This window comes from Pelophylax lessonae (genome assembly GCF_965119305.1).
Source record: "Pelophylax lessonae genome assembly, chromosome: 8".
Lineage (NCBI taxonomy): Eukaryota > Metazoa > Chordata > Amphibia > Anura > Ranidae > Pelophylax > Pelophylax lessonae.
The window spans coordinates 27,201,710-27,227,787 of record NC_138775.1 but is presented as its reverse complement, the minus strand read 5'-3'; the positions used below and the strand labels follow the sequence as shown (position 1 = coordinate 27,227,787).

At 45.8% G+C, this 26,078-nt stretch overlaps 1 protein-coding gene across 1 annotated transcript in view; it reads right to left on the bottom strand.

The window, feature by feature from the left end:
• UQCRC1 (ubiquinol-cytochrome c reductase core protein 1) overlaps window positions 1–20,291 on the bottom strand; it is a 36,601-nt gene extending 16,310 nt beyond the window's left edge. The window contains exons 1-6 of the mRNA XM_082264834.1: window positions 20,174–20,291; window positions 17,208–17,348; window positions 9,343–9,429; window positions 8,127–8,256; window positions 7,083–7,281; window positions 3,346–3,425 (exon numbers count right to left, since the gene is read on the bottom strand). Of these exons, the coding sequence (XP_082120960.1) occupies window positions 3,346–3,425; window positions 7,083–7,281; window positions 8,127–8,256; window positions 9,343–9,429; window positions 17,208–17,348; window positions 20,174–20,236 (700 nt within the window). The 5' untranslated portion in view covers window positions 20,237–20,291. The remainder of the gene's footprint in view (window positions 1–3,345; window positions 3,426–7,082; window positions 7,282–8,126; window positions 8,257–9,342; window positions 9,430–17,207; window positions 17,349–20,173) is intronic.
• Between the last annotated feature and the right edge of the window lie 5,787 nt (window positions 20,292–26,078).

Genomic DNA, 26,078 nt, shown 5'->3' with positions numbered 1-26,078 from the left:
AGGAACAGCCCCGAGTGATGAAAGTGTAGCAAGACAACAGACTAAATGCAGCAACACTGGCAAGCATGGATAGAAAGTCGCTTCACAGGAGATGAAGGAATCTCTAAGCAGCATAAAAACAAACAGAGGAGCGCCACTCTAGATGCAGTATGTGTCAAAGTCTATAAATGTATTTAGACAAATCGACAACTTACAAAATGTTGGACAATGGAGCGCATTTCAGACCCTCCAGGGGTCAGTAAGGCTGTGTCACGGAAGGACATTTGGAGCCAGATGTATCCATGCTGGTAGTGAACGAGGCAGGAGGCTACCAGCCTGGCCCTCCACAACACAGCGTGCACAAACCGCCAGGTTCCTGCTCAGGCGTTACGTCAGCATTCAGGGTGGGAATACTTAGCGTGGCTAACGCGTTTCAGAGCCGCCCACAGCTCCTTTCTCAAAGCTTATAGGTGAATACCGCACCACCTGTATTTATAGTGATAGGGTGCAGAATAACAAGTAAAAAGGGAGGGAAAGAGGAGGGAAGAGCAGGCAGGAATGGGAAACAATGCACGTACCAATGTTCTACACATTGTAAACATTAAAAAGCAGGTTTAACCACTTGCCTACTGTGCACTTAAACCCCCTTCCCATCCAGGCCAATTTTTAGCTTTCAGCGCTGTCACACTTTGAATGACAATTGCGCGGTCATGCTACACTGTACCCATATGAAATTTTTATCATTTTTTTTCACACAAATAGACTTTTCTTTTGGTGGTATTTAATCATCTCTGGGTTTTTTATTTTTTACAACAAAAAAAGAATAAAGACAGAAAATTTTGAAAAAAAAAAAAAAAGTTCTTATTTTCTGCGAGTAAATTTTGAAAATAAATTTTTCTCCTTCACTGATGTGCGCTGATGAGGCGGCACTGATAGGCTGCACTGATGGGCACTGATAGGCGGCACTTATGGGCACTGATGAGGTGGCACTTATGGGCACTGATGAGGTGGCACTTATGGGCACTGATGAGGTGGCACTTATGGGCACTGATGAGGAAGTACTAATATGCCGCACTGATGAGCACTGATAGGCGGCATTGATAGGCGGCATTGATAGGCGGCACTGATAGGCACTGAGAGGTGGCACTGACGGGCGGCACCATCAGTGCCCACACAGTGCCCATAGTGCTGCCAGTCAGTGCTCATCAGTGCCTAGATGAGCAGGCACTGACTGGCAGCACTATGGGCACTGATTGTGGGCATTGATGGGGGGCACTGATGGCAGGCACAATTTGTGTATGTTTTTTACCTTGTGTAATCAGGGCACTGGTGATCAGTGCCCTGATTACATTGCTGTGTGTCCCCGGCGGCTGACGGCTCTCCTCCTTCCTCACACTGCAGGCTCTGTGTGAGGAAGGAGCGCCGGCGATGAGAGATGATCTCATATGTTTACATATGAGATCATCTCTCATTGGACGGTCCGATCACGTGGTGAATGGCCGCTGTGATTGGCCATTCACCACGATCTGTGATCGGCCGTGTCCAAGGGACACGGCGACACAGATTTTCCCCGATGCGCGCTCGCGGGAGCGGGTTACTGGGAGGCCGTATAAAGACGGCCTCCCGAAAAGGTGAGTCCGCGCTGCAGCCATATATAGGCTGTAGCGCGGATGGGGGGAGGTTAAAAACAAATATAAAAAGGAGTACATAGCATAGAGATGGTAAACATGTGCAGAGATGATAAACATCATGTGCAGATACACCACACGTACGCACAACGCAAGCATGCAGTTCATCCATGCAAACCATCATATCCATAAATATGTATGCGTGTGTACGGGTGAATTGACACACAGTGTGGGGGGGGGGGGGGGGGGTAGGTGTAATAAATAGTGAAAGTATGTGATCTAGGAAAGGAGAATGTGGAATTAGGAAAATTCACCCAGGCCAGCTCAAGTATTCAGTCTTCCCGGGTGAATTTTCATTTTTCATAATTCCACATTCCTAGATCCCTTACTTCCGCTCCTTATCTTTCCCACCCACAGTGCTGACATCACGCCCGACCAGGAACCTGGCAGTTTGTGCACGCTGTATTGTGGAAGGCCAGGCTAGAAGCCTCCTGCCTCATTCACTAATAGCACGGATACATCTGGCTCCAAACCACCTCCCTGTGACACAGCCTTACTGACCCCTGGAGGGTCTGACATGCGCTCCATTGTCCAACATTTTGTAAGTTACCAATTGTCTAAATAAATTGATGGACTTTTATACATACTGCACTTAGAGTGGCGATCCTCTGTTTCTGTTATTACCCTCTGTTGCACACTGTGCTTACATCTAACAACTGGTATGTCACTATAAAGACACTGCAATAACCTAGGGGTTGGTCAGACAAACCATAGTGGTCAGCAGGGAATCAGTTATCTGACATAAGTAAAGTGTCATATATATTGATTGAGAGATGTACAAAACCCTGGGCTTTCTTGCTCCTTGGCTATTTTGAGAGGCAGATTACACATTCTTCCGTTTTTCTATTATTATCCACTTAAAAGATATTGACTTTTTATATATATGTGGGGTATCTGATGTTGAGCCGATAGTCTGGTCCTTTTGTTTGGGGTGGGTGTATTACCGTCCCATACTTTTCTTTTATAGTACTTTGGATGAGGCTAGTCAAAGTCTATTATTAGACATATTAGCAGTGCTCACAGCTCTTCGAGGGAATGAAAATTTAAACCAGCGCTGCCAGAAAGGTAAAGTATTAAATCTCTTTTATAAGATAGTGCATTTTAAATTTTGTTTAGGTTCAGGGTTGCTTTAAAAAGCACTTGTCCATTCCCAAAGCATGTAGACAGCACAATCTTCATGAACAGCTCTGATGCACACATTTCAGCTTCTTCTCCAAAGTAAGCAGCTAAACCCTCTCTCCATCTACAGCTGTGACAAGAGAAAAGGTGGAGGCATATTTGGTGTGCTGATAGTGATCAACAGCCTTGATTCTATTTATACCTTAAGTTCAGCTTTGCTTAACACTTACAAGTCTTGTCCTTCACCCAGCCTGTAACTGGACCGTGAAAGGAGAAGCAGCAGACTTATAAGAGCAGAATGACAGATGAGCTTACCTGCATGCCCTTTGTTACACATGAGCACCGCAGCACAACTGGCTCCTTGTTCTATTAGTCTGAGCACTGCTCTACACAAGCTACAAAAAGCTAATAAGCCAAATGCAGGTACTTACAATACTGTTTGCATTTTAAAATACATTTGATTATCAAGTGTATAGTGCTGCATTAAATGTGTGCCTTATACATCTGCCTAGAGAGTAGCTACAATATGCAGGGGCTCGGTGTTATTGTAAGACATTACCTCCCGCAGCAGCCAGCACCATGCGCGGTGCCTTGTAATGGAGGTTGATGTATTCAAGAAGATCAGCCCGTGTAAGTCTCCTATAAAAAGATTTGAAATATTATATAATCAAAATACAAAATATTTGATATCACAATATGATTTATTGTAACCAGATCTGCTGTAAGCACACAACAGTAAATGCAAGAGGCCAAAGTCAAACCTTTTTAAAAAAAAGGACCTTTCCACTCTTACTAAAATTTCTGAAGTGCAATCATTGTTTTTAAAGAAAGCTTTTGATTTACCTTTTTTGTGCCCACTTCCTGGTTACCATAAAGGCACTAGTGATGTAGCCCCGGCCACAGAAATGTCCCCTGGGATGGTGATGGCAACGGCACTAGTGCTTTCAGAGAGATCCTCACTGCACATGCAATGATGCACATGATGTCATGCGCTTCATCACACACGTGCCGTATAGCATTACCCCCCTTCACGCTGCCTTCCAGCCCTTTAAGAGGTTCTACAAGCCAGGATGGGGAGATGGGCATTCCAATCACATGACAGCTGTTATTGGCTGTCACAGCAGTCACATGATCAGAAAGCTCCCAATCACAAGTATGCATCAGGAGCTTTCCAGTACTCGCCAGTCTGTGCTGGGAACACGCTCTCGGCACAGAAAACTGGGGTTAGACATGCCGTTAACTTGATTTCCAGGAGTCTTCCAGGAAAGCCCTTGAGAGATGGAGCTCCTCCCACTGGACAGGAAACACATTGCCACTAGCTCTTTAAAAGGCGGTCCCTCAGGCACCTTGTCAGTTTATCCAAGAACCAAAGGATGGAGCTGAAAAATAGCTACACAGTACACCAATTCACCTTATAAATACAAAGGGAGGGAACCTGCTGTCCTGGAAGACTCCTGGAAACAGAGTTACTGGTCTAAACTCTGGTTTTCTCCCTGCAATCTTCCAGGACAGCCCTTGAGAGGATGAACAAGTACTCGCCCAGTTTTTAAGGGGGGGGGGGGGCCACTGCTTGGAGGACTTTCCGTCCAAACGCTTACCCAAAATGTCCAACCGATAGTGTCGAATGAACGTTGACATACTTGACCACATGGCAGCTTCTTGAAAGCTGTATCCCCCGGCCAGGTTTTTAGTCAAAGTGCTCTCCTGGCTGCTAATAGCAAAGCTGCTCTGGCTGATAATTTTACTGACTCCGCCAAAGCGTCCACAATAAAGCCTACTGCTTTAAAGAGCATGGGGAAAGATTTTAACAAACCCTTCCTGGGGGTACCTGCTATCAGGTGCTCTTGCAGCTTTTTTTAACCAAAATTCTAAATTTCTTGCTACGCAGGTCGTAGCTAATGCCGGTTTTAGGTTGGCCATAGAGGTATCCCATGATCTTTTCAGGATTATATCGCCCTTTTGTCCATGGGGGCTCCCTCAGTGCCCCATGTCCTCGAAGGCGAGATCTGAATGTTTTGAAACCTTCGCTAGGGGTGCATCCAGCTTTGGGCACTGGTTCCAGACTGACTACGGGTCCTCATCGAAGGGGAACCTTCTTTTTAGGCTACTTGAAAAGAAGAAACTTTTCTTTGGTTCTGACCACTCCCTGAGCACCATATTTGTCATGACTTGGTGCACTGGGAATACCTTGGGCTTCTTCTTACTCAGCCCTTGGTACATTCTATCATGCCTTGATGGCAGAGCTTCCTTAATCTCTAAGGTGTCGTAGATAGCTCTGAGAAGTTCGTCCACTTCCTCCAAAGAAAGTCTGAATCTGGTAGATTGAGGCATTTCCCTGACCCTCCTCCTGTCCAGTCTGATTGGGAGGAATCCGGGTCAGAAATCTTAGGGAGGGGGGGGGGGGGGTTCTCCCTACTCTGTAGGCTCTCTAGAGCCTGACGCTAAAGCAGAAGGAGAGGTGGGCACCTGATTGGACTGACTAGCAGCCGTGCTTGGCACTTGCGAGTCCGCAATTAACTTTCGGAACGATTGAAAAAAGTGGATTGCACCTCATCTTTAAAAGAGCAGAGAAATTTTGAAAATGCATAATCTTCCTTGCTTTTTAACACTGCTGGGATGCAAGTGGGGCATAAGGTTTTGGTATAACTAGATGAAAGCCAGACAGGAAGGACACTTTTTCTTGTCAGACTTAGCAGTTGCTTTAGAAGGCTCACAGAGGGAACAGAGAGAAAAAAAAAAAAATAAAGGGGGGGGGGGGGAATGTTTTTCCCCTTATGTTTAATGTTAATGCTAATGTTTTTAATAAGAGACCCCCTGACTGATCCCTCCACAGTACCAAGCTCAAAGTGCCTAAATAGCTGATAAAAGATTCCCCCAGGATCTTAAGCGCTGCCCCCTGTAAAGCCCAACCACCTCCACAAATCTAAAAAAGAACACACAGGAAACATGGTTCTGGCCACTGCCAGCCAACCTGTGATGAGCAGGTGCTTGCCTTCCCTGGAGCGTAGGATGCTTCCATGATGTCCCTCTGCTCCCGGTTGGCTGCGACTTAAGCCCGTGCTGTTGTGCCTTTAAGACACCCGCTCGGCCCTCCCCTTGCTCTCTGCGCCTGGAACAATGAACAAGTACGCAGGGATGACCTCACATCTGCCAGATAGGTCGCCTGGCGTCATCTGGTTTGCGGTGTCCCGCAGCGAGGATGCCTAGGCTTTCCCCACTGCTGATGCCACCGATGCGTGTCCATTACTGCCCTCTCCCTCGTCAGGCACTGGAGAGGAGAGGGGGGGGGGGGGGGTGTTGGGCAGGAAACTCCAAACCCTTGCACCCAAGGCCAAAAAGCTACTCCTGAAACAACCAAGGTGAGGGGAACTTCTGGCTAACCCTGGCAGCCCTTGAGCGATGGAGCTCATCCAGCCCTCTCCTCAAAAAAAATGGTTCCTCCAGGCAACAGATCTCCTAGTGAGGAAACAAAAAAACTGACCAGGTGCATGAGGGACCGCCTTTTAAAGAGCTAGTGGCAATGTGTTTTCTGTCCAGAGGGAGGAGCTCCATCTCTCAAGGGCTGTTCTGGAAGACGACTGGGGAAAGAGGTTTACATAGGACCACATATGCAGCCTCTTATGCCCCATACACACGTGCAGATTAGCTGAAGACTTTTGTCTGCAGACTTACCTTTTCTATGTAGTGCAAGGGCCTGCCGGATTGCATACAAATTGAAAGTGTTTAGGTTTGACCTCATATTATATGGTTTTGATAAGTCTGCAGACAAAAGTCTTCAGATAATCTGCACGTGTGTACGGGGCATTAGAGTCCACCCACCAAGAGGTGGCATATATACGTACAGCCGGGAGAAAGGGGTTAAACTATCCCTGAGATCCCAGGATAAGGATTTTTTGTAAATAGATAAGTGCAATGTTGTACAGCAAAAGTTCAAGACGGGGAGCCACCTTCAAGCGTTTATTGCATGCAAAGGACTACTTAAAAGTTCTAAAATGGTGGCGCAGGAGCAGGGACACTGAAGCAGTCTAAAAAGGGATCCACAAGAAGGAAATTCAGCGTGGACAAAAGCAAATGTACTTGTTTATTGACAATGTATTTATTATGGATTTTTTTTTTTGTGTGTGTGCCGTCCTGAGGAGAGAGAGAGAGAGAGAGAGAGAGAGAGAGAGAACGCCCAAACATTACAAAGTTTGTATCATATGCCAGCACAAACCTGTTTGGTTGGAGATGCAGTTTACTTGACAAGGGGGGTAGATCAGAAAATATGGAAAGACAGAAAACTGCTCAGCCACTCACCTGGCATTTTCTGAAGTTCCCAGAACACTTTTGCTGAGAGGAGTGCCCTGATAGCCTGTTGCATGCAGGTAATCAAATGTCACATCTTGCAAGTTGTTCTCAATTTCCTGCATCTCCTGCACCAGGACTTGTCTGGCCTTCTCCACCTGAGCATCCTCCAGACTGTTATTCTGAACCACGTCAGCCAGGATCTCCACCGCTGAAAGGAAAACGCAGCATTACATACCCTTAGCACTACTTGTTAAAGTGCTGTTGACCTTTGTATGACTATTTTTTTTTTTTTTATATAATAAGGGATGGTTTAAAACCCCTATCGATTTTGTCACATGTGTGAACTACAACAGTGCTAATCAGCGCCCCCTGCAGCCCATTGAAAACTACAATCTGTCTGCTATGATGCCATAGCATACTTGTAGTTTATTCAGTAACAGTAATCTGAATGAATGACGTGGCTGTATGGGCGGAGCCCTGCACAGCCATGCAGTTTTCAAAAAAGTGATGGTGGGTTCAGGGAGAAGACCTCCGTCTGCTGTCACAGGGAGGATCATGCAACATGCTCCAAAAATGTGAACTTAGCCATTAACCACACGTTACAGCCAGACAGGCGATACATGTAGTTTCTCATTAATCATATAAGCTTAATAAGACAGAGTCAGAACCATCACCTCTGACCCAGGAAAAAAAGCAATGATAATTCAGGAAGCAGTAATGATTAAACAGGAAGTAGCATAGAGCACTCATTAAGCAGGTAATACAATGAACTTATTTGAATTTTTTAGCCATTTACCTAAATTTGCACTTCAACATCGCCCATAACCCCCAATACCCCCCCCCCCCTCCCCTAGACTTTACTTTCCTCAGAGGACTACTGAATCCTGCAGTAAAAACAAAGCAATCTAATGTGTACTGGTGTGTCTGACAATCAGGAACAGAATAATACAGAACCAACTCTTGTTCCAATACAGCAGAAGTTATAACAGGTTTACAAGCACAAGTTATGACCTTGAAGACAAGCAATAAAATGCCGGAAATGACAGTCCTCACCTTTAGGAAGATCCTTGGACAAGGCTTTAATGTAGATGGCAGTCTGCTCACGTGTGGTGTATGTGCTTAAATGGGCACCAATACTCTCTACTTCTTGCTCCAATGCATCCTGGGGACGCTTCTTGGTACCCTGGGAGAAAAATATATATATATATATATTTTTTTTAATTTGGCGCACAGCATAAACAGCTCATGTGCTGCACGTTTACTTGCAGAAAATTGAGAACTATATAGGCTGCCAATGGTAACCTTCAACAAATGATCTCTAACTGCCTGCCTCTGGCTTCAGTACAAGTATGGACCATGTTGGGTCAGAGAAACCAGGAGGGCAGTCGTACAAATTACTGGGTATGGCAACAAACAGACACTTGGGAATATGGATTTGTTTTAAAGGCTGGTGCAGTCCATTGGCTTGAATAAATAACAAAATTTTGCAGCATTTAAAAACGTTTACAAAAATAAACTGCCATACCCTGTAGGCCATTTGCTCCCCTACAGAAGCCTAGTCGCAAAACTCCCATAGATAGCTGTGCCCCAACTTTTCGCTAAGACGATCCAGCTGTTCGGACATGAGTGCGCCCGCTCTTCAGTAAATCCCTTAACATTACATTTTATTAAATTCAAATCCCAATGCATGTACAGTGAGCTCTGTCCCGTCACAGCAAAAAATCTCTATTCTCATATCCCCACCAGGATTTTCACACTGCTGTAGCCTCCTTCCAGTTTATATTCTAGGCTACAACAAAATGGCCACCAAGCCACCTCCTTCAAGGACAACTAGATAATCACTTTAGTTGTCCTTGAAGGAGGCCCAGAAGCTATTTTGGTAGGGGTGCAAGACTGGAAACTCTTCCCTGCAATGAGAGCGCCCACTGTGCATGAATAGGGTTTTGGACTAGGAGGCAGGCTTACATTCAAAGGCTGGAGGGTCCTAGCATCAGAACGAGGCAAAGCTAGCTTTGGAAGTTTTTTCACAAAATGGCCTACACGTATGGCATTTACATTTCTAAGCATTTTTACAAGCTGCACAGTTTTTATATAATCTAATATAACCTCTTTGTTGCAAAGTCTATTTACTTCAAAAAAAGGTAAGCCTTTAATAAAATTGAATCTTCAAAAAAAATAAATAAAAATAAAAGCACACTGTAAATAGGATATAAAAACTTTAAATTGTAGTAGTTGTAATGTCATGTTGTAACCATGCAGATTATCTCACCTTAAATGCCAGATGTTCAATAAAGTATCCAGCACCGTTATTTTTTGGAGTTTCATAGCGGCTGCCAGCATCAATCCATACACCAACCTAAAAGACATCATGGATAAAGCAGTATTAAATAAATAAGTTTAGCTATATAAATAAAATTAAGCAGATATTACCATATTATTTACCTAAAGTATTTGTAAAGTCTCAAATCACACTGCTTGATTTAGTATACTTCCTGATGATGCTATGATCGGCGAAATGCATGGAGGGTCCAGTACGTCACTTCCAGTTTGCGGTAATCTGAAGCATGGAAAGCAGAGCGGAACACTTCCTAGCGGTTCCTACCGATTTGTATTTACTGCCTGCTGCAAGTGCCTTAAGAGGCACTTTAAAATCCACCTTGGATAGAGATCCTTTTGAGTCACACACACACAGCAGAATACTGGGATAGAGATTCCCCTGAAACTTCACCTAGGAGGAGGGTGTCGCTGCAAGACTAAAGAGTTCTACCTGCACTATAGGTCCTCAGAGGCCTTAGTGCTTCCGGTAAGTGACCTCAGCTCACTGGGTGAAGGATCAGACATTCCCATGTCACTATTACATCTCACAGAGAAGCACAGAGGAAATAAAAGCACAAAGATTTGTCACTACTTCACTTGGAATTTTTATTATTTATATGGACTATCTTGCAATTCTTTATTCATTTTTTTTTGGGTGTCACCTTTATAATACAGGTCCCTCTCAAAAAATTAGCATATTGTGATAAAGTTCATTATTTTCTGTAATGTACTGATAAACATTAGACTTTCATATATTTTAGATTCATTACACACAACTGAGGTAGTGCAAGCCTTTTATTGTTTTAATATTGATGATTTTGGCATACAGCTCATGAAAACCCAAAATTCCCATCTCAAAAAATTAGCATATTTCATCCAACCAATAAAAGAAAAGTGTTTTTAATACAAAAAAAGTCAACCTTCAAAAAATTATGTTCAGTTATGCACTCAATACTTGGTCGGGAATCCTTTTGCAGAAATGACTGCTTCAATGCGGCGTGGCATGGAGGCAATCAGCCTGTGGCACTGCTGAGGTGTTATGGAGGCCCAGGATGCTTCGATAGCGGCCTTGAGCTCATCCAGAGTGTTGGGTCTTGCGTCTCTCAACTTTCTCTTCACAACATCCCACAGATTCTCTATGGGGTTCAGGTCAGGAGAGTTGGCAGGCCAATTGAGCACAGTAATACCATGGTCAGTAAACCATTTACCAGTGGTTTTGGCACTGTGAGCAGGTGCCAGGTTGTGCTGAAAAATGAAATCTCATCTCCATAAAGCTTTTCAGCAGACGGAAGCATGAAGTGCTCCAAAATCTTCTGATAGCTAGCTGCATTGACCCTGCCCTTGATAAAACACAGTGGACCAACACCAGCAACTGACATGGCACCCCAGACCATCACTGACTGTGGGTACTTGACACTGGACTTTAGGCATTTTGGCATTTCCCTCTCCCCAGTCTTCCTCCAGACTCAGTCCACTGCTTCCGCAGGTCCCCCAAGGTCTGGAATCGGTCCTTCTCCACAATCTTCCTCAGGGTCCGGTCACCTCTTCTCGTTGTGCAGCGTTTTCTGCCACACTTTTTCCTTCCCACAGACTTCCCACTGAGGTGCCTTGATACAGCACTCTGGGAACAGCCTATTCCTTCAGAAATTTCTGTGTCTTACCCTCTTGCTTGAGGGTGTCAATGATGGCCTTCTGGACAGCAGTCAGGTCGGCAGTCTTACCCATGATTGCGGTTTTGAGTAATGAACCAGGCTGGGAGTTTTTAAAAGCCTCAGGAATCTTTTGCAGGTGTTTAGAGTTAATTAGTTGATTCAGATGATTTGGTTAATAGCTCGTTTAGAGAACTTTTTCATGATATGCTAATTTTTTGAGATAGGAATTTTGGGTTTTCATGAGCTGTATGACAAAATCATCAATATTAAAACAATAAAAGGCTTGCACTACTTCAGTTGTGTGTAATGAATCTAAAATATATGAAAGTCTAATGTTTATCAGTACATTACAGAAAATAATGAACTTATCACAATATGCTAATTTTTTGAGAGGGACCTGTATATATTTGTTCGGCACTACACAGACTTATTTACATTCTCAGCAATAATCCATTTGTCCTGCTGACTTTTCACCAGAAAATACACACACAGTATATTGCATGAAGCACCACACCTGTTTATTTCTTGCTGTACAATCTGGTGGGCCCACCTTCAGCACCAGTTTTATTTTAGTTTGGGAGGAATACTGTACATGTGCCTTTATCAATATTTTTTCATCTACTCACGCTTGTGCACTGGTATCAATTGATTTAGGTTTATTTATTATACCTTGATTTTCCACTGACACATCACATATGGTGATTTTTACAGTATTACTACATCCAATACAGAGTTTGTTATACATTTGAGATTTTATTTGTGATTGGTTTTACTTATGTGTAATGCCTCGTACACACGTACCGATCGTCGGCCGACCGATCGGCCGTCTTTTGTCCAGGGCTGTCCTGTCCGCTGAAAAGTGCAAAAGACTGCACACGAATTTTGTCCGCCGACTGCAGAAGTGATGTCATGTGATGGTTAACTTTCCCTGTGTTTTTTCTTCTCTGAGCATGCCCAGTCTTGCTAATCTGTACTGACTGGCGAACAATTGGCCGTTCTGGTGTTGGCCAACAAAAATTTTAATGCTTGCACGACAGATTCTGTTCGGCCGAAAATGCGCTGTCGGAAGCATCATACTAACAAGCCTACAATCGGCCGATCGGTCGTCGGCCGAATATTTACGGCCGACAATCGGTACGTGTGTATGGGGCTTTAGCGCCTCACCTCATTTCTCAATTTTATTTAAGTCCATTGCACTTAAATTGAAGGCAGCTTCACAATACACAGGGATTCTCTTTTAAGGGAGGCGCCGTTACTCTCTACACTATCCCACGTTGATTTAGTATAGGTCTATTAGCTGTGCAGTATCAACATTTTTTTCTTTCGTTTGTTTTTTGAATTTCCAATAGGAGATGTTTTATTGCCATGCACATCTCAGCGCCCGTCAGGGAACTTACAGTGTGTGCCCATGTGCAGAAGTGCTTTGGGAATACAAGCCCCATGCACCTTTGTACTTTCCTGCCCATTACTAAACCTGGATGTGTTGGCATGCAGTGCTTCTCTTCTATTGGGAAGTGTGCCCAGAAGAAAACGCTCTACACAAGAGAGTATTCAAACCTATATTTTTGGGGAAAATTACAGTTAATTTTAATGGATACAAAATACTACATTACCCATTTTTTTTTTTAGTATAATATAAAATACGAGGTTTGTGCCGAGTAAATATATATCCACTAAATCAAGCCTTGGAACTGTGTGCACCAGTGAAATGGCGACAAATATTTAGTACTCAAACTTGTCCATAGGCAACACTTTAAAAACAAAACAGAGTGAACTGGCGCAACAAGGACTCAGAGGTGAACCTCAAACCTACTATAGGAACATGTGGGACAGTGACGGACCTGAATGATATCAGAAAAGTCCATGAAGTCCATAAATACGACAGGTCTGTGCACACTTGAAGGCAGCTTGATCACAAGTAGAGAAGAAGAACTTGCAGGGTACTAGGAGAGAAGACAAGTGCCACTCTAAGTGCAGTATGACTCGGTATTTATTAAAAATTAAACAAACTGGGTACTCACAATATACAAGAAGTTAAAACATGGTGGATGTGTTCTCAAGGGATCGGTTAGTCCAATGCCTGGGCGAGAAGAGACTGATGTGCTCCGAAGATCCGTGTCTAACCGTGGGAATCGGCGATATCCGGACCCAGGGGACACCTACAGCGCTTCCGGCGGGGACTTCCGGGTTGGGCGTAGAGCGTGGGGCGTGAGAACACATCCACCATGTTTTAACTTCTTGTATATTGTGAGTACCCAGTATGGTTAATTTTTAATTAATACCGAGTCATACTGCACTTAGAGTGGCGCTTGTCTTCTCTCCTAACACTTTAAAAACCCCTACAGGTCATCAGTTTAGAGTTAATGAATAATGGGCCTAGAATATTTGCTCTTACTCCTTCATACTCAATATACAGCGTTTTCCCGAAAATAAAAACGGGTCTTATATTATGGCTACAAAAAATGCATTTTGGCTTATTTTCAGGGGATGTCTTATGTGTCCCCTGTCTTCTGTTCCCCTCTCCCTCTTCGTCCACTCAGGAGTCTGCATCTGTAATCCCCAAAATAAACTCTAGTTAAAATCCTTGTAAAATAATTTCATCCCCTCTGTAAACAGATTATATAACGTCCAGTGTGTTACGTAACATTGTAGAAAATACCTTATTTACAGAGTCGCTGGGCGCTCGCTCATGTGACCCGCCAGAGCTCTTCATTCCTGCACTGAACACTGCAGAGGGAGATTCTGAGATCCCCGCTGACATCAGCCCTGCCCTGAGCACTGCAAGGGGAGGGGCCGCTAACATCAGCCGTGAGGAGGAGGAAAGCTCTGGCGGGTCACATGAGCGCCCAGCGCCGCTGTAAATAAGATATTTTATACAATCATGTTACATAAAGACACACACTGGACATTATATAATCCTTTTACAGCATGGATTACATGATTTTACAAGAACTAACTAGGGCTTATTTTCAGGGTGGGGCTTATATTGCAGCCATCCAAGAAAACGGAGATAGGTCTAATTTTCGGGTAAACACGATAGAAGTAAACATTGGTAATAATGTGACTCTGCGCCAAGGAAAGCGTGAATAAATCTAATATGTGAAAACATTTTATATACTTTGTGACAAATACAAAAAGCTGCCTCCCTGATGTGTAAAGATATATTTGGACAATAAAAGGACAAAGAAAGGGGGTGCTATGTGCATCAGAACTGTATGCCACTCAAAAAAACTAACATACACTGGATGCATTATTATTTATTTATTTATTTTTTTTTTTAAGAGGTGTATGTTAAAGATTGGAGTGGTATACAGTGATATTTATACATTACAATTGGGAGGCATTGAGCATAATGCCCCCTTTTGTTTGGACAATATATAAGTAAGGCAATCACTAATTTCGTACTTCAATACCCCAATGCACACAATTTTGTTTATGTGAAGAGGGGGGGGCGAAATAAAAAAAATTTGGGCACTTTAAAATGTTTACCACTTTTTTTTTCACATAACTTTATTGCTATCACATTGGGGACCAACAGCCCCCTATGTGGGCGCATACAGGTTGTGACAGGTTCTCTTTATAGAGACTTCAGGGGTCGTCTACTAGGGGGAAGGGTGGGTGGTAATTTGCAGTGGGTGTGAAAATGGTTAGGCAGTTTCATAGCTGACCATATAATTTCCAGCGGACAGTTGGCTTACCACAAGTACACACACTTCCAGCCGCTATAGCAGCCAGGAGCATGTCTAAAAACCTTTGATTCCAGCACCATTTGTAAACAATCGCTGGGACTTAAGAGGTTAACCTACTTTCTCAGGCGTAATGTATAGATGGGACCACGGGAAAGCTAGGGCTTAAAGTGTTACTAAATCCACAACAGTAAAATCAGTCTGTATATGCAGTAAAGCATGCTTGTTATACACACTGAAACCTAAGGGGTTAATCCTCCGCATTGTGTAAAAAGTCTGTTTGATCTCCTCTGATCCTCCCACTCTTCCACGGTCCCCAATCCATCTCTTGATAGTACAGAGCCTTGGGGGGGGGGGGGCACTCTGCAAATGCTCAGTTAGTTGTGGATTACTAAAGTGTTTTTTTCCTTGGGAGGGTCATGTGATCAGCACAGGGCAAATCAGCACTATCCAGAGGGTCAGGTGTCATGCAGCTTCATAGGACAGTCAGGGGAGAATAAAAACTCCTCATACAAGCTTTAATCAGACACCGATAGAAGTAACAAGACTGCTATATGCTGGATGAGAAAAATGTATTTAGCAGTTTATATTTCCTAAAATAATTGCAAATGTTCTGTGTACTGTGGGAGAGCAGATATAGTAAATGCAGGCTCCTGGGTTTAGTAACACTTTAACACTTCGCTACCATACAAATGCATCCATGAGGCTCCAAGGTTCTGTGCTGAGAACGCACTACAAGCATGCTGATAGAGCCTCACAACTCACAGTCACTGTTTGCAATCGTGCAACCACTGTTTGACTCCCCCAATCACAGCGATCATATGATCAAGACACCACCTCTAGGCAGCAAGGGGGAAAAAATGTATTTTATTTTCTGGCTGACGCCTTAGATAATATATTAAACAGGATTTATATAGTGCCAACAGTTTGCGCAGCGCTTTACAACATGAGGGCAGACAGTACAGTTACAACACAATTCAAAATAGGAGGAATCAAGAGGGCCCTGCTGGTTGGAGCTTCCAATCTAAGAGGGAGGGTCAAGTGATACAAAAAAGGTAAACTGTGGGGTATAAGCTGATGGAGAAAGTGGAAATACACACACTTTAGGTCTGGTTCACACCTGTGCGGCTTTGAAATCGCTCTACTTCAGCGCAATTTCAAAGCCGCAGATCAGTGTGATTTAGACCTCATTTAACCACTTTACCACCGGAGGATTTTGCTGTCTTACGTCTGGGCCACTTTTTGTGATTCGGCGCTGTGCGACTTTAACTGACAATTGCGCGGTCGTGCAACGCCGTACCCCAACGAAATTTACGTCTTTTTTTCCCACAAACAGAGCTTTCTTTTGGTGGTATTTGATCACCTGTGCGATTTTTACTTTTTGCACTATAAACAAAAAAATAGCGTTTATTTTGAAAAAACAACAATATTTTTAAAATTTTTTTATATGAAATTCCCCCCAAAAAAAGATGTAAAAACCAAATTTTTTTAAAATTTTTGGCCAAATTGTTTTCTGCTACCTATGTTTGGTAAAAAAAAAAAAAAAAAAAAAAAAAAAAAAATCACAATAAGCGTATTTTGATTGGTTTGCGCAAAAGTTATTGCGTTTACTAAGGGAAAGATTTGTCATTTTTGGTGGGTTTTTTTTAACTCGTAATGGCGGCAATCTGCGATTTTTTTTTGCGGGACTGCGACATTGCGGTGGACAGATCGGACTCTTGACTGACATTTTTGACACTTTTGGGGGTACCAGTGACATTACTGCAGTAATCAGTGCTATAAATATGCACTGTTACTGTAAAAATGACACTGGCAGGGAAGGGGTTAATTTTTATTGGGAGAGGGAGGGGTTAATGTATGCCTGGTGCTTACTGACGTGTGTGGGGGGAGGTGACTGAGTGACACAGGGACAGATCGCAGGTTCAGCTATGCTGAATCCTGCAATCTGACCCTGCCTGTCACTTAGGAGATCCGCCCGCTTGTGTTTACACAGGCGGGCGGATCTCCACACTAGATCCCCGACGATCGGGGGAAGAGCGGCGGCGATCGCTGCTGCTCCTCCCCTGGCCCGACTCCCGCTGTGACCGAAAACAGCTGGAGCGCCGCAGAGAAAGGGGAGTGTCTGACGACGTAGTACTACGTCGTCAGACGATAACGAGCCACTCTGCCGCAGTAATATTACTGTGGGAGGAGGTAAAGTGGTTAATTGCAGTTTGCAACTTCATTTAACAGAAGTCTATGCAAGTCGCAATGAAAAATCACAAAAAAGTAGTGCAGGAATCTTTCAGGCATGTAACTGCCGATCCCAATTTTGGCCACGAGCAATCGGCCAGTTTGTATGCTGCCATAGCAGAGATTGTTGCTGCATCCAGTTGCAGCGTTTAGTTGCCTCTGAACATAGCAAAGTATCCACACACGATCTGTTATTCCAACTGGAGCTCAGCTTTCTGTATGAATGACAGGTGCCCTTTGCTACTTACTGTGCAGGTTGGCTGGCTGGACTCTTCGGAGGCGACACGCAGTCCATTGTCCAGGGTGGTGATCTGAGTATCGGGAATGTTACTTAAAGCCTGTGCATAGGACACGACACTACGGCTTCCCTTCAGACCCAGTACGGAGGGCTGTAGAAAATACACAAGGAACATGCAAAAACATTAATATACTGAACAAAATTATAAACGCAACACTTGTTTTTGCCTCCATTTTTCATGAGCTGAACTCAAAGATCTAAGAAAACCGCGAGGAGAACACCTCTCCAAAGTGCCAGACGCCATCCAATGTGAGCATTTGCCCACAAGTCAGTTACGGCGATGAACTGCAGTCAGGTCGAGATCCCGATGAGGACAACAAGCATGCAGATGTGGTCTGCGGTTGTGAGACCAGTTGGATGTACTGCCAAATTCTCTGAAACGCCTTTGGAGACGGCTTATGGTAGAGAAATGAACATTTAATTCACAGGCAACAGCTCTGGTGGACATTCCTGCAGTCAGCATGCCAATTGCACGCTCCCTCAAAACTTGGGACATCTGTGACATTGTGCTGTGTGATAAAACTGCACATTTTAGAGCTGTGAACTTCAGAAATGTGAAGGCATACATAGTGTCTGGCATTAATTAAGCTGAAATAAAAATGTAACCTTGCCTTGAATGAAGTGGGGAAGGGTCACAATTAGTGATCGACCGATATTAGTTTTTCAATGCCGATACCGATATTTTGGCCATTGCATATCGGTATCGGCTCATATGGGCTGATATTTTCACACATTTAAAATTGATTTTTATTTGTTTTCCACTTAACAGGTACTCTTGTGGAGGGATCTGAGGGTCTAAAAGACCCCAAACCCCTCCTCTGCACTTAAAAGCATGTTTGGCTGTTTTGAATGCTGTCTTTTTTTAATCTGGCGCTGAGTACCCGGAAGTGATGTCATGACATCACTTCCAGTTTTTTACATGGAGACCGGATCAGATACGAATGCGGTGGGACGGGAGATCCGGGCGAGCCGCGGAAGGGTACAGAACAGCTCCAGGCGGCCATATTGCATTGCATTTTCAGAATATAACAACAGCTGCAGATTGAAAAGGAAAGGTGATTTTTAAGAACATTCAATTACAATATGATTTGTGTCGCAATTGTATACGCTATATTGTTTTTTCTTTATTTGCTATTTTTTTCCCCATGAAAGTGCTGTTACCCTTTAAGAGTACCTATTCAGTTTCCTGTGCCCAGGTGCCAGCAGTAGCTGATGGCCCAATTCCAAGTACTGAGGGGTTACCAATGGTCCATATGGACCCCAGAGGCTGAGAAATTACCGCTAGCCCCAGTCTGACAGCCATGAAGTTACCGCCAGCCCCTGTCCACCCTAAAAGCAGAACTTTTTTTGATAGCCCCAATCCAAGAACTGAGGGGCTACCACTGGCCCATGTACCTTAACCACTTACTGACCGCCCGCCATCGATTTAAGTCGGTCCTTTGATGCTAAATACCGGGGTTATTTGCATTTTGCCAAAAAAAAAAAAAAAAAAAAAAAAAGGTGCTGATAATGGCATGCTGCGTCCCAATGACTGCAACACAAAATCGTCAGCCACATTAATTTGTTTTTATTTTATTTTTTTTTAAACGTCCATTTTGGTTTTTGGCCAAGTGCATTCTGAATTTATGGTTTCGGTCCAGTAATTTTATTTCTGTGACTCCCTACTGCACACGCCTATGCACCCCAAAAGCTGAACAGTAACTGGTGACACCAGTCAGTTAGGTGGTAGCAGAGGAGCTTCCTTGTGTACCCCAAAGTTTGACTAATTACTGCTGTCCCCATTATTGGGACCTGAGGGGCCACCACTGGTCCCTGTGCGCCCCAAAAACTGAACAGGAACTGCTGGCCCAAGTTTGACTGCCAGCTACAACTGGCCCCTGTGCTCCCTGAAAGCCAAACAGCCGCCTGCGCCCCCCAAAAAGCCAGCCGCCAGTGGCCCCTGAGCACCCAAAAAGCCAGCCGCCAGTGGCCCCTGAGCACCCAAAAAGCCAACCGCCAGTGGCCCCTGAGCACCCAAAAAGCCAACCGCCTGTGGCCCCTGAGCACCCAAAAAGCCAGCCGCCTGTGGCCCCTGAGCACCCAAAAAGCCAGCCGCCTGTGGCCCCTGAGCACCCAAAAAGCCAGCCGCCTGTGGCCCCTGAGCACCCAAAAAGCCAGCCGCCTGTGGCCCCTGGGCACCCAAAAAAACAGCCGCCTGTGGCCCCTGGGCACCCAAAAAGCCAGCCGCCAGTGGCCCCTGAGCAACCAAAAAGCCAGCCGCCAGTGGCCCCTGAGCACCCAAAAAGCCAGCCGCCAGTGGCCCCTGAGCAACCAAAAAGCCAGCCGCCAGTGGCCCCTGAGCAACCAAAAAGCCAGCCGCCTGTGGCTCCCCCCCGTGGACCCCAAAAGCCAGTCACCTGTGGACCCCCCCACCATGGACCCCAAAAGACAATCACCTGTGGCCCCCCCACCATGGACCACAAAAGCCAATCACCTGTGGCCCCCGTGCTCCTCCAGGCAATGGGTGACAGCAGACCCTGTGCACCCCGACATTGGAGGACACCCCCCTCCCCTGTCCCAAGCAGACACCCCGGGGACTACTAATATTAGAGAAGAACCATAAGTGCCAGCACACCCCATACACCCCACTCTGTATACTTCTATATAGCATAGAATTCCTCTCACAGCTTCTGTTACTATTTCCCCACCACCACACACAGGGGCCCTCACCTCTCCTCTGTAGGGGCCCTCACCTCTCCTCTCTAGGGCCCCAGTGACCCTCTGGTGTCCCCTGTCAGGGTGATTCGGAGTCCGGACTGGGTGACCTTCACACCTCCCCGGCCCTACCGCCTCTTCCTCCGGCCTTGCCGCCCACACCGACACTTCCTACCCTTCCCCGTCCACCATGAGCTCCCCGTCTCTGGCCTCTTTACTCACCGAACGCCCGTTCAGCAGGGCTCTGGCCGCCGCTCCACCGGCTCGGCACACGGACGCCGCCATCTTTCAGGTTACAGTAAGAAGAAAAGGCGCATGCGCAGACAGATGACAGGACAGTGCGCCTTCAAAGTAGAAGAGCGAACAGCGACGCTAAGAGGTTGGAGGGGGAATTGCAGCGGACCTTGTGGCGCGGACGGAGTGGAAGCAACTCCTCCGGTGTGTCAGGGCGCAGTCACACCACACGCAGTACAAGGGGGGCAATGAGGGGCCACAGGAAGGGACCCTGATGTGAGGGGGTTGCTCTCTGGGGACCCAAATGTGAGAGGGGAGGCCTCTGTGGGGACCCTGATGTGAGGGGGGCACTCTCTGGGGACCCTGATGTTAGGGGGCTCTCTGGGGACCCTGATGTGAGGGGAGGCCTCTGTGGGGACCCTGATGTGAGGGGGGCTCTCTGGGGACCCAAATGTGAGAGGGGAGGCCTCTGTGGGGATCTTAATGTGAGGGGGGGGGGACCCTGATGTGAGGGGGGGGGGCTCTTGGGACCCTGATGTAAGTGGGGGGCTCTTTGGAAACCCTTATGTAAGGGGATCTCTGGGGACCCTAATGTAATGAGGGGGGCTCTGGGGAGCCTGATTTAAGGAGAGGAGGCTCTCTGGTGACCCTGATGTAACAAGGAGGGCTATTGGGACCCTGATGTAAGGTGGGGGGCTCTGGGGTCCCTGATGTAAGGAGGGGGGCTCTCTAAGGACCCTGATGTAACAAGGAGCAACTCTGGGGGACCCTAATGTAATGAGGGGAACCTGATGTAAGGGATGGCTCAGGGAACCCTAATGTAATAAAGAGAGGGCTCTGGGGACCCTGATGCATGGAAGGTGGCTCAGGGGACCTTAATATAAAGGGGGTGGCTCTGGAGACCCTGGAGTAAGGGGGGAGGGTGACTTTGGGGACCCTGATGTAAGGAGGAGTGACTCTGTGGACATAAGGGGGAGGGGTCTTTGACATAAGGGAGAGGGCTCTGATAAAGAGGGGGGATGGGGATTTATGATGTAAGGGGGGGCATTCATGTAAACAAGGGGGTTTGTCCTGACTGCAGCTCTCTATCTGTTGTTTTGTCTGATAGACCTGCAGTATTCGATCAGCACATGCAGCCAGGGACTGCAATGCGGATCATTGTATTCTGACAGTGGGGGAATCCTGCTGTCAGAATATACAGACACAACAGGGAGGATTTCCCCATTCACCTTGGAATGTGTGGATGGGGAAATGTATTCAGTTTATTTTGTTCAGCTGGCTGAATGAAAAATACTGAACCATGTATGGCGAGCTTTACTCATGGCCCCTGTACTCTATACATTACTCATGGCCCCTGTACTCTATACATTACTCATGGCCCCTATACTCTATACATTACTCATGACCCCTGTACTCTATACATTACTCATGGCCCCTATACTCTATACATTACTCATGGCCCCTGTACTCTATACATTACTCATGGCCCCTATACTCTATACATGGCCCCTATACTCTATACATTACTCATGGCCCCTGTACTCTATACATTACTCATGGCCCCTGGACTCTATACATTACTCATGGCCCCTATACTCTATACATTACTCATGACCCCTGTACTCTATACATTACTCATGGCCCCTATACTCTATACATTACTCATGGCCCCTATACTCTATACATTACTCATGGCCCCTGTACTCTATACATTACTCATGGCCCCTGTACTCTATACATTACTCATGGCCCCTGTACCCTATACATTACTCATGGCCCCTGTACTCTATACATTACTCATGGCCCCTATACTCTATACATTACTCATGGCTCCTGTACTCTATACATTACTCATGGCCCCTGTACTCTATACATTACTCATGGCCCCTGTACTCTATACATTACTCATGGCCCCTATACTCTATACATTACTCATGACCCCTGTACTCTATACATTACTCATGGCCCCTATACTCTATACATTACTCATGGCCCCTATACTCTATACATTACTCATGGCCCCTATACTCTATACATTACTCAAGGCCCCTGTACTCTATACATTACTCATGGCCCCTGTACCCTATACATTACTCATGGCCCCTATACTCTATACATGGCCCCTATACTCTATACATGGCCCCTATACTCTATACATTACTCATGGCCCCTGTACTCTATACATTACTCATGGCCCCTGTACCCTATACATTACTCATGGCCCCTGTACTCTATACATTACTCATGGCCCCTGTACTCTATACATTACTCATGGCCCCTATACTCTATACATTACTCATGGCCCCTATACTCTATACATTACTCATGGCCCCTGTACTCTATACATTACTCATGGCCCCTGTACTCTATACATTACTCATGGCCCTTGTACTCTATACATTACTCATGGCCCCTGTACCCTATACATTACTCATGGCCCCTGTACCCTATACATTACTCATGGCCCCTGTACTCTATACATTACTCATGGCCCCTATACTCTATACATTACTCATGGCCCCTGTACCCTATACATTACTCATGGCCCCTGTACCCTATACATTACTCATGGCCCCTGTACCCTATACATTACTCATGGCCCCTGTACTCTATACATTACTCATGGCCCCTGTACTCTATACATTACTCATGACCCCTATACAATACTCATGGCCCCTATACTCTATACATTACTCATGGCCCCTATACTCTATACATTACTCATGGCCCCTGTACACTATACATTACTCATGACCCCTATACTCTATACATTACTCATGGCCCATATACTCTATACATTGTGATGTTTTGTATGTTACTCACTCCTGACCCCTGCACTCTACACAGTATATTGTACATTACATAGCCATGACCAAAGTGTTTATTTATTGTCCCAACAGTTAAAGGTTTTAACCGGTTCCAGGACTGCCCACCGCCGATTTACTGCAGCAGTGCGTCCCTCCTGCGCGAAACGACGTAGCCGTACATCGCTTGCACGGCTGCAGCTAGGAGGCGAGCGCGCGCCGTCGGCGGCCTGCTCCCGCCCCCACTCGGCAGCGGGGACTCTGATGCACGGTGCAGGCGGTTCCGATTGCCGCCTGCCACCCACGATCGCTCCCCGCTGAGAGAAGGACGGTCAGCTGTTGTAAACACAGCTGACCGTTCTTCTCTCTGGAATGATCACAGAGCCCCTGTGATCCTTCTATATAGGATCACAGGTCTCTATGATGATTTCACAAGCAACACCCCCTTACAGTTAGAATTATTCCCCTAGGCTCACATTTAACCCCTTGATTACCCACTGTGTTAACCCCTTCCCTGCCAGTGTCATTATTACAGTGACAGTGCATATTTTTAGCACTGATTACTGTAGTAATGTCACTAGTCCCCCCAAAAATGTCAGTCAGGGGTCCGATCTGTCCGCCGCAATATCGCAGTCCCGCTAAAAATTGCAGATCGCCGCCATTACTAGTAAAAAAAAAAAATAAAAATGACATAAATCTTTCCCCTAGTTTGTAGACGTGATAACTTTTGCGCAAACCAATCAAAATACGCTTATTGAGATTTTTTTTTTTTGTTGTTTTTTTACAAGAAATATGTAGCAGAAAACAAATTGTCCTAAAATGTTAAAAAAAATTTGATTTTTAAATTTTTTATTTTTTTTGAGAATGTTCTATAGCAGAAAGGGAAAAAAATATATTTCTCTATCGCTCATTGACAGACGTAGTCTTCTTGATTCTCAAGAGCTGGGTTATGTTGTCTCCGCAGGAGTAGGACTAGGCAGAAAGACAAAACGTTCTGGCTCCACCCTAGGGGCAGTCCCTGAGGGTATATCCTCCCTCTCTCTGCTACAGGGAATCAGTTTTTTTTCTGTCTAGTCAGGAGTAAGGACCTAAGCTCCTTGCTGGGATCTTTTGGTCCTGGCAAGACTTTTTTTCTTTAAGAAAAAGACATTTTTTAGGTAGTTTTCTCCAGTGTTTTTTTCCTGTGAGATCTTCAAGCAAAAATGCCGGACTGGGCGACACTTGTGGTCACCCCAGCCGGCCTACGAGCGTGCGCAGACCATGGCATTGCGCTTGGTCGGCCGCGACATATTCAAGTAAGTATGCGGGGCCGGGCGACGGGCTGGATGTTGAGATCCAGTGGTCACCCCGGTTTCTGCCTACGAGCGCGTGCAGACCAGAGCTCCGCGCTGGGTCGGCCGCGACGGAGTCCCAGTGAAGGGACTGACTTTGCGAGTTAAAAGTCTCGCTTGGACGCCAGGTACCAGAGAGTCGAGGCGTCCACAAACCCCCACCCCGGTGGAGAGGGTATTATGAAGAGAGGGTGCCTGTCGGTTCGGTATGGTGAGTAAACGTCCCTTTTTTTCCCTCGTTATGAGGCAGTATATATTATGGGCCCCTCCATATATGGTCAGTATATATCTGATACTTACAAGTCCCCCTTGTAATACAGCATGTGTTTGTGGGAAGTAGACTTGGTTTAAGAGCTAACACTCTACCCAGCAGACTGTAACATTACAGCAGACATAGGAGGTATAATCCTACCTTATGTGTAGTGTATCTTCTGTAGATCCATATATCGCCTCTTAGCAGAGATGCAGGTGGATGTGCTGGGAAAACGATTTCGGCGGTCCGCCGCCATTTTGCCGTAGACCGAATGCATGTATGTCCTCAGGTCACGCCGGCCGCCATGTTTTTGGAGTCTTATGTCTCTTCTATGGGGGCGGCCATGTTTTGTGAGCCCAGCTACCTCGTGGAGAGCTGGGAACGCCGGAAGGCGTACACAGGGGGCGGAGCCACGCCTTCTACCCGGGAAAAAGCAAACAGCTCCTTCCAGTCTGTAAAGACAGACGCTGACTGCAGTTGGTGGAAACTTCACTGCATCGGTTGGTGAGCCTTGGGGGTCCCTCTCTCTCTCTCTGTGGGATCGAGAAGCAGGTACTCTGAGGGGCGCTATTGCGCTAGGGGGAGACACATAAAAAAAAAAAAAAGAGGAAGAGGGCAAAGTGCGTCCAATTCTGGACTTAAGGGCACTCAATTATTTTGTCTTCATAAGAAGATTCAGAATGGAGTCCATTCGCACAGTAGCAGCCTTTCTGCATCCAGGGGATGTCTTAGCGTCCATAGACATCTAGGACGCATATCTTCACATTCCCATTTTCGCAGGACATCAGCGGTTTCTACGTTTTTCCGTAGAAGAGAACCACTATCAGTTTGTGGCGTTACCTTTCGGTCTCGCCACGGCTCAGCGGGTCTTCACGAAGGTATTGGCCCCAATGTTGGCACTTCTGCGCCAAAGAGGCATATCGATTCTAGGTTACCTAGACGATCTTCTGCTTCATGTAGAGTCTCCTCAGACCTTGCTACAAGACATAGAAATTACTATGATTTCTTTACAGGAATTCGGGTGGCTGGTGAACCAGCAAAAGTCATTTCTGGTTCCCACCCAGAGGCTCGAATATCTGGGTCTAATTCTAGACACAGTCAGGACAAGAGTTGTTCTTCCGGTAGGGAAACTCCGAAAGATTCAATCAGCAGTCCACCAACAGCTGGTCTTCCCTTCGGACTTGCATGAGGGGTCTGGGGTTGATGGTGGCTTCCTTCGAAGCAGTCCCATTTGCCCAGTCCCATACCCGAATTCTTCAGCAAGAGATTCCTCTCAGATGGAATCGGAATCCGGAATCCCTGGACAATCAGATCCGATTGAGCAAACAGACCAGAGAGTCTCTGGTCTGGTGGCTTCGGTCTCCGATGCTCAGCCAGGGAAAGTCATTTCTGCCAATATATTGGACGACAGTGACCACGGATGCCAGTCTATCCGGATGGGGAGGAATTCTCGGTCAGTTATCTATCCAGGGACTTTGGTCCCCGGAAGAATCCAGGTTACCGAT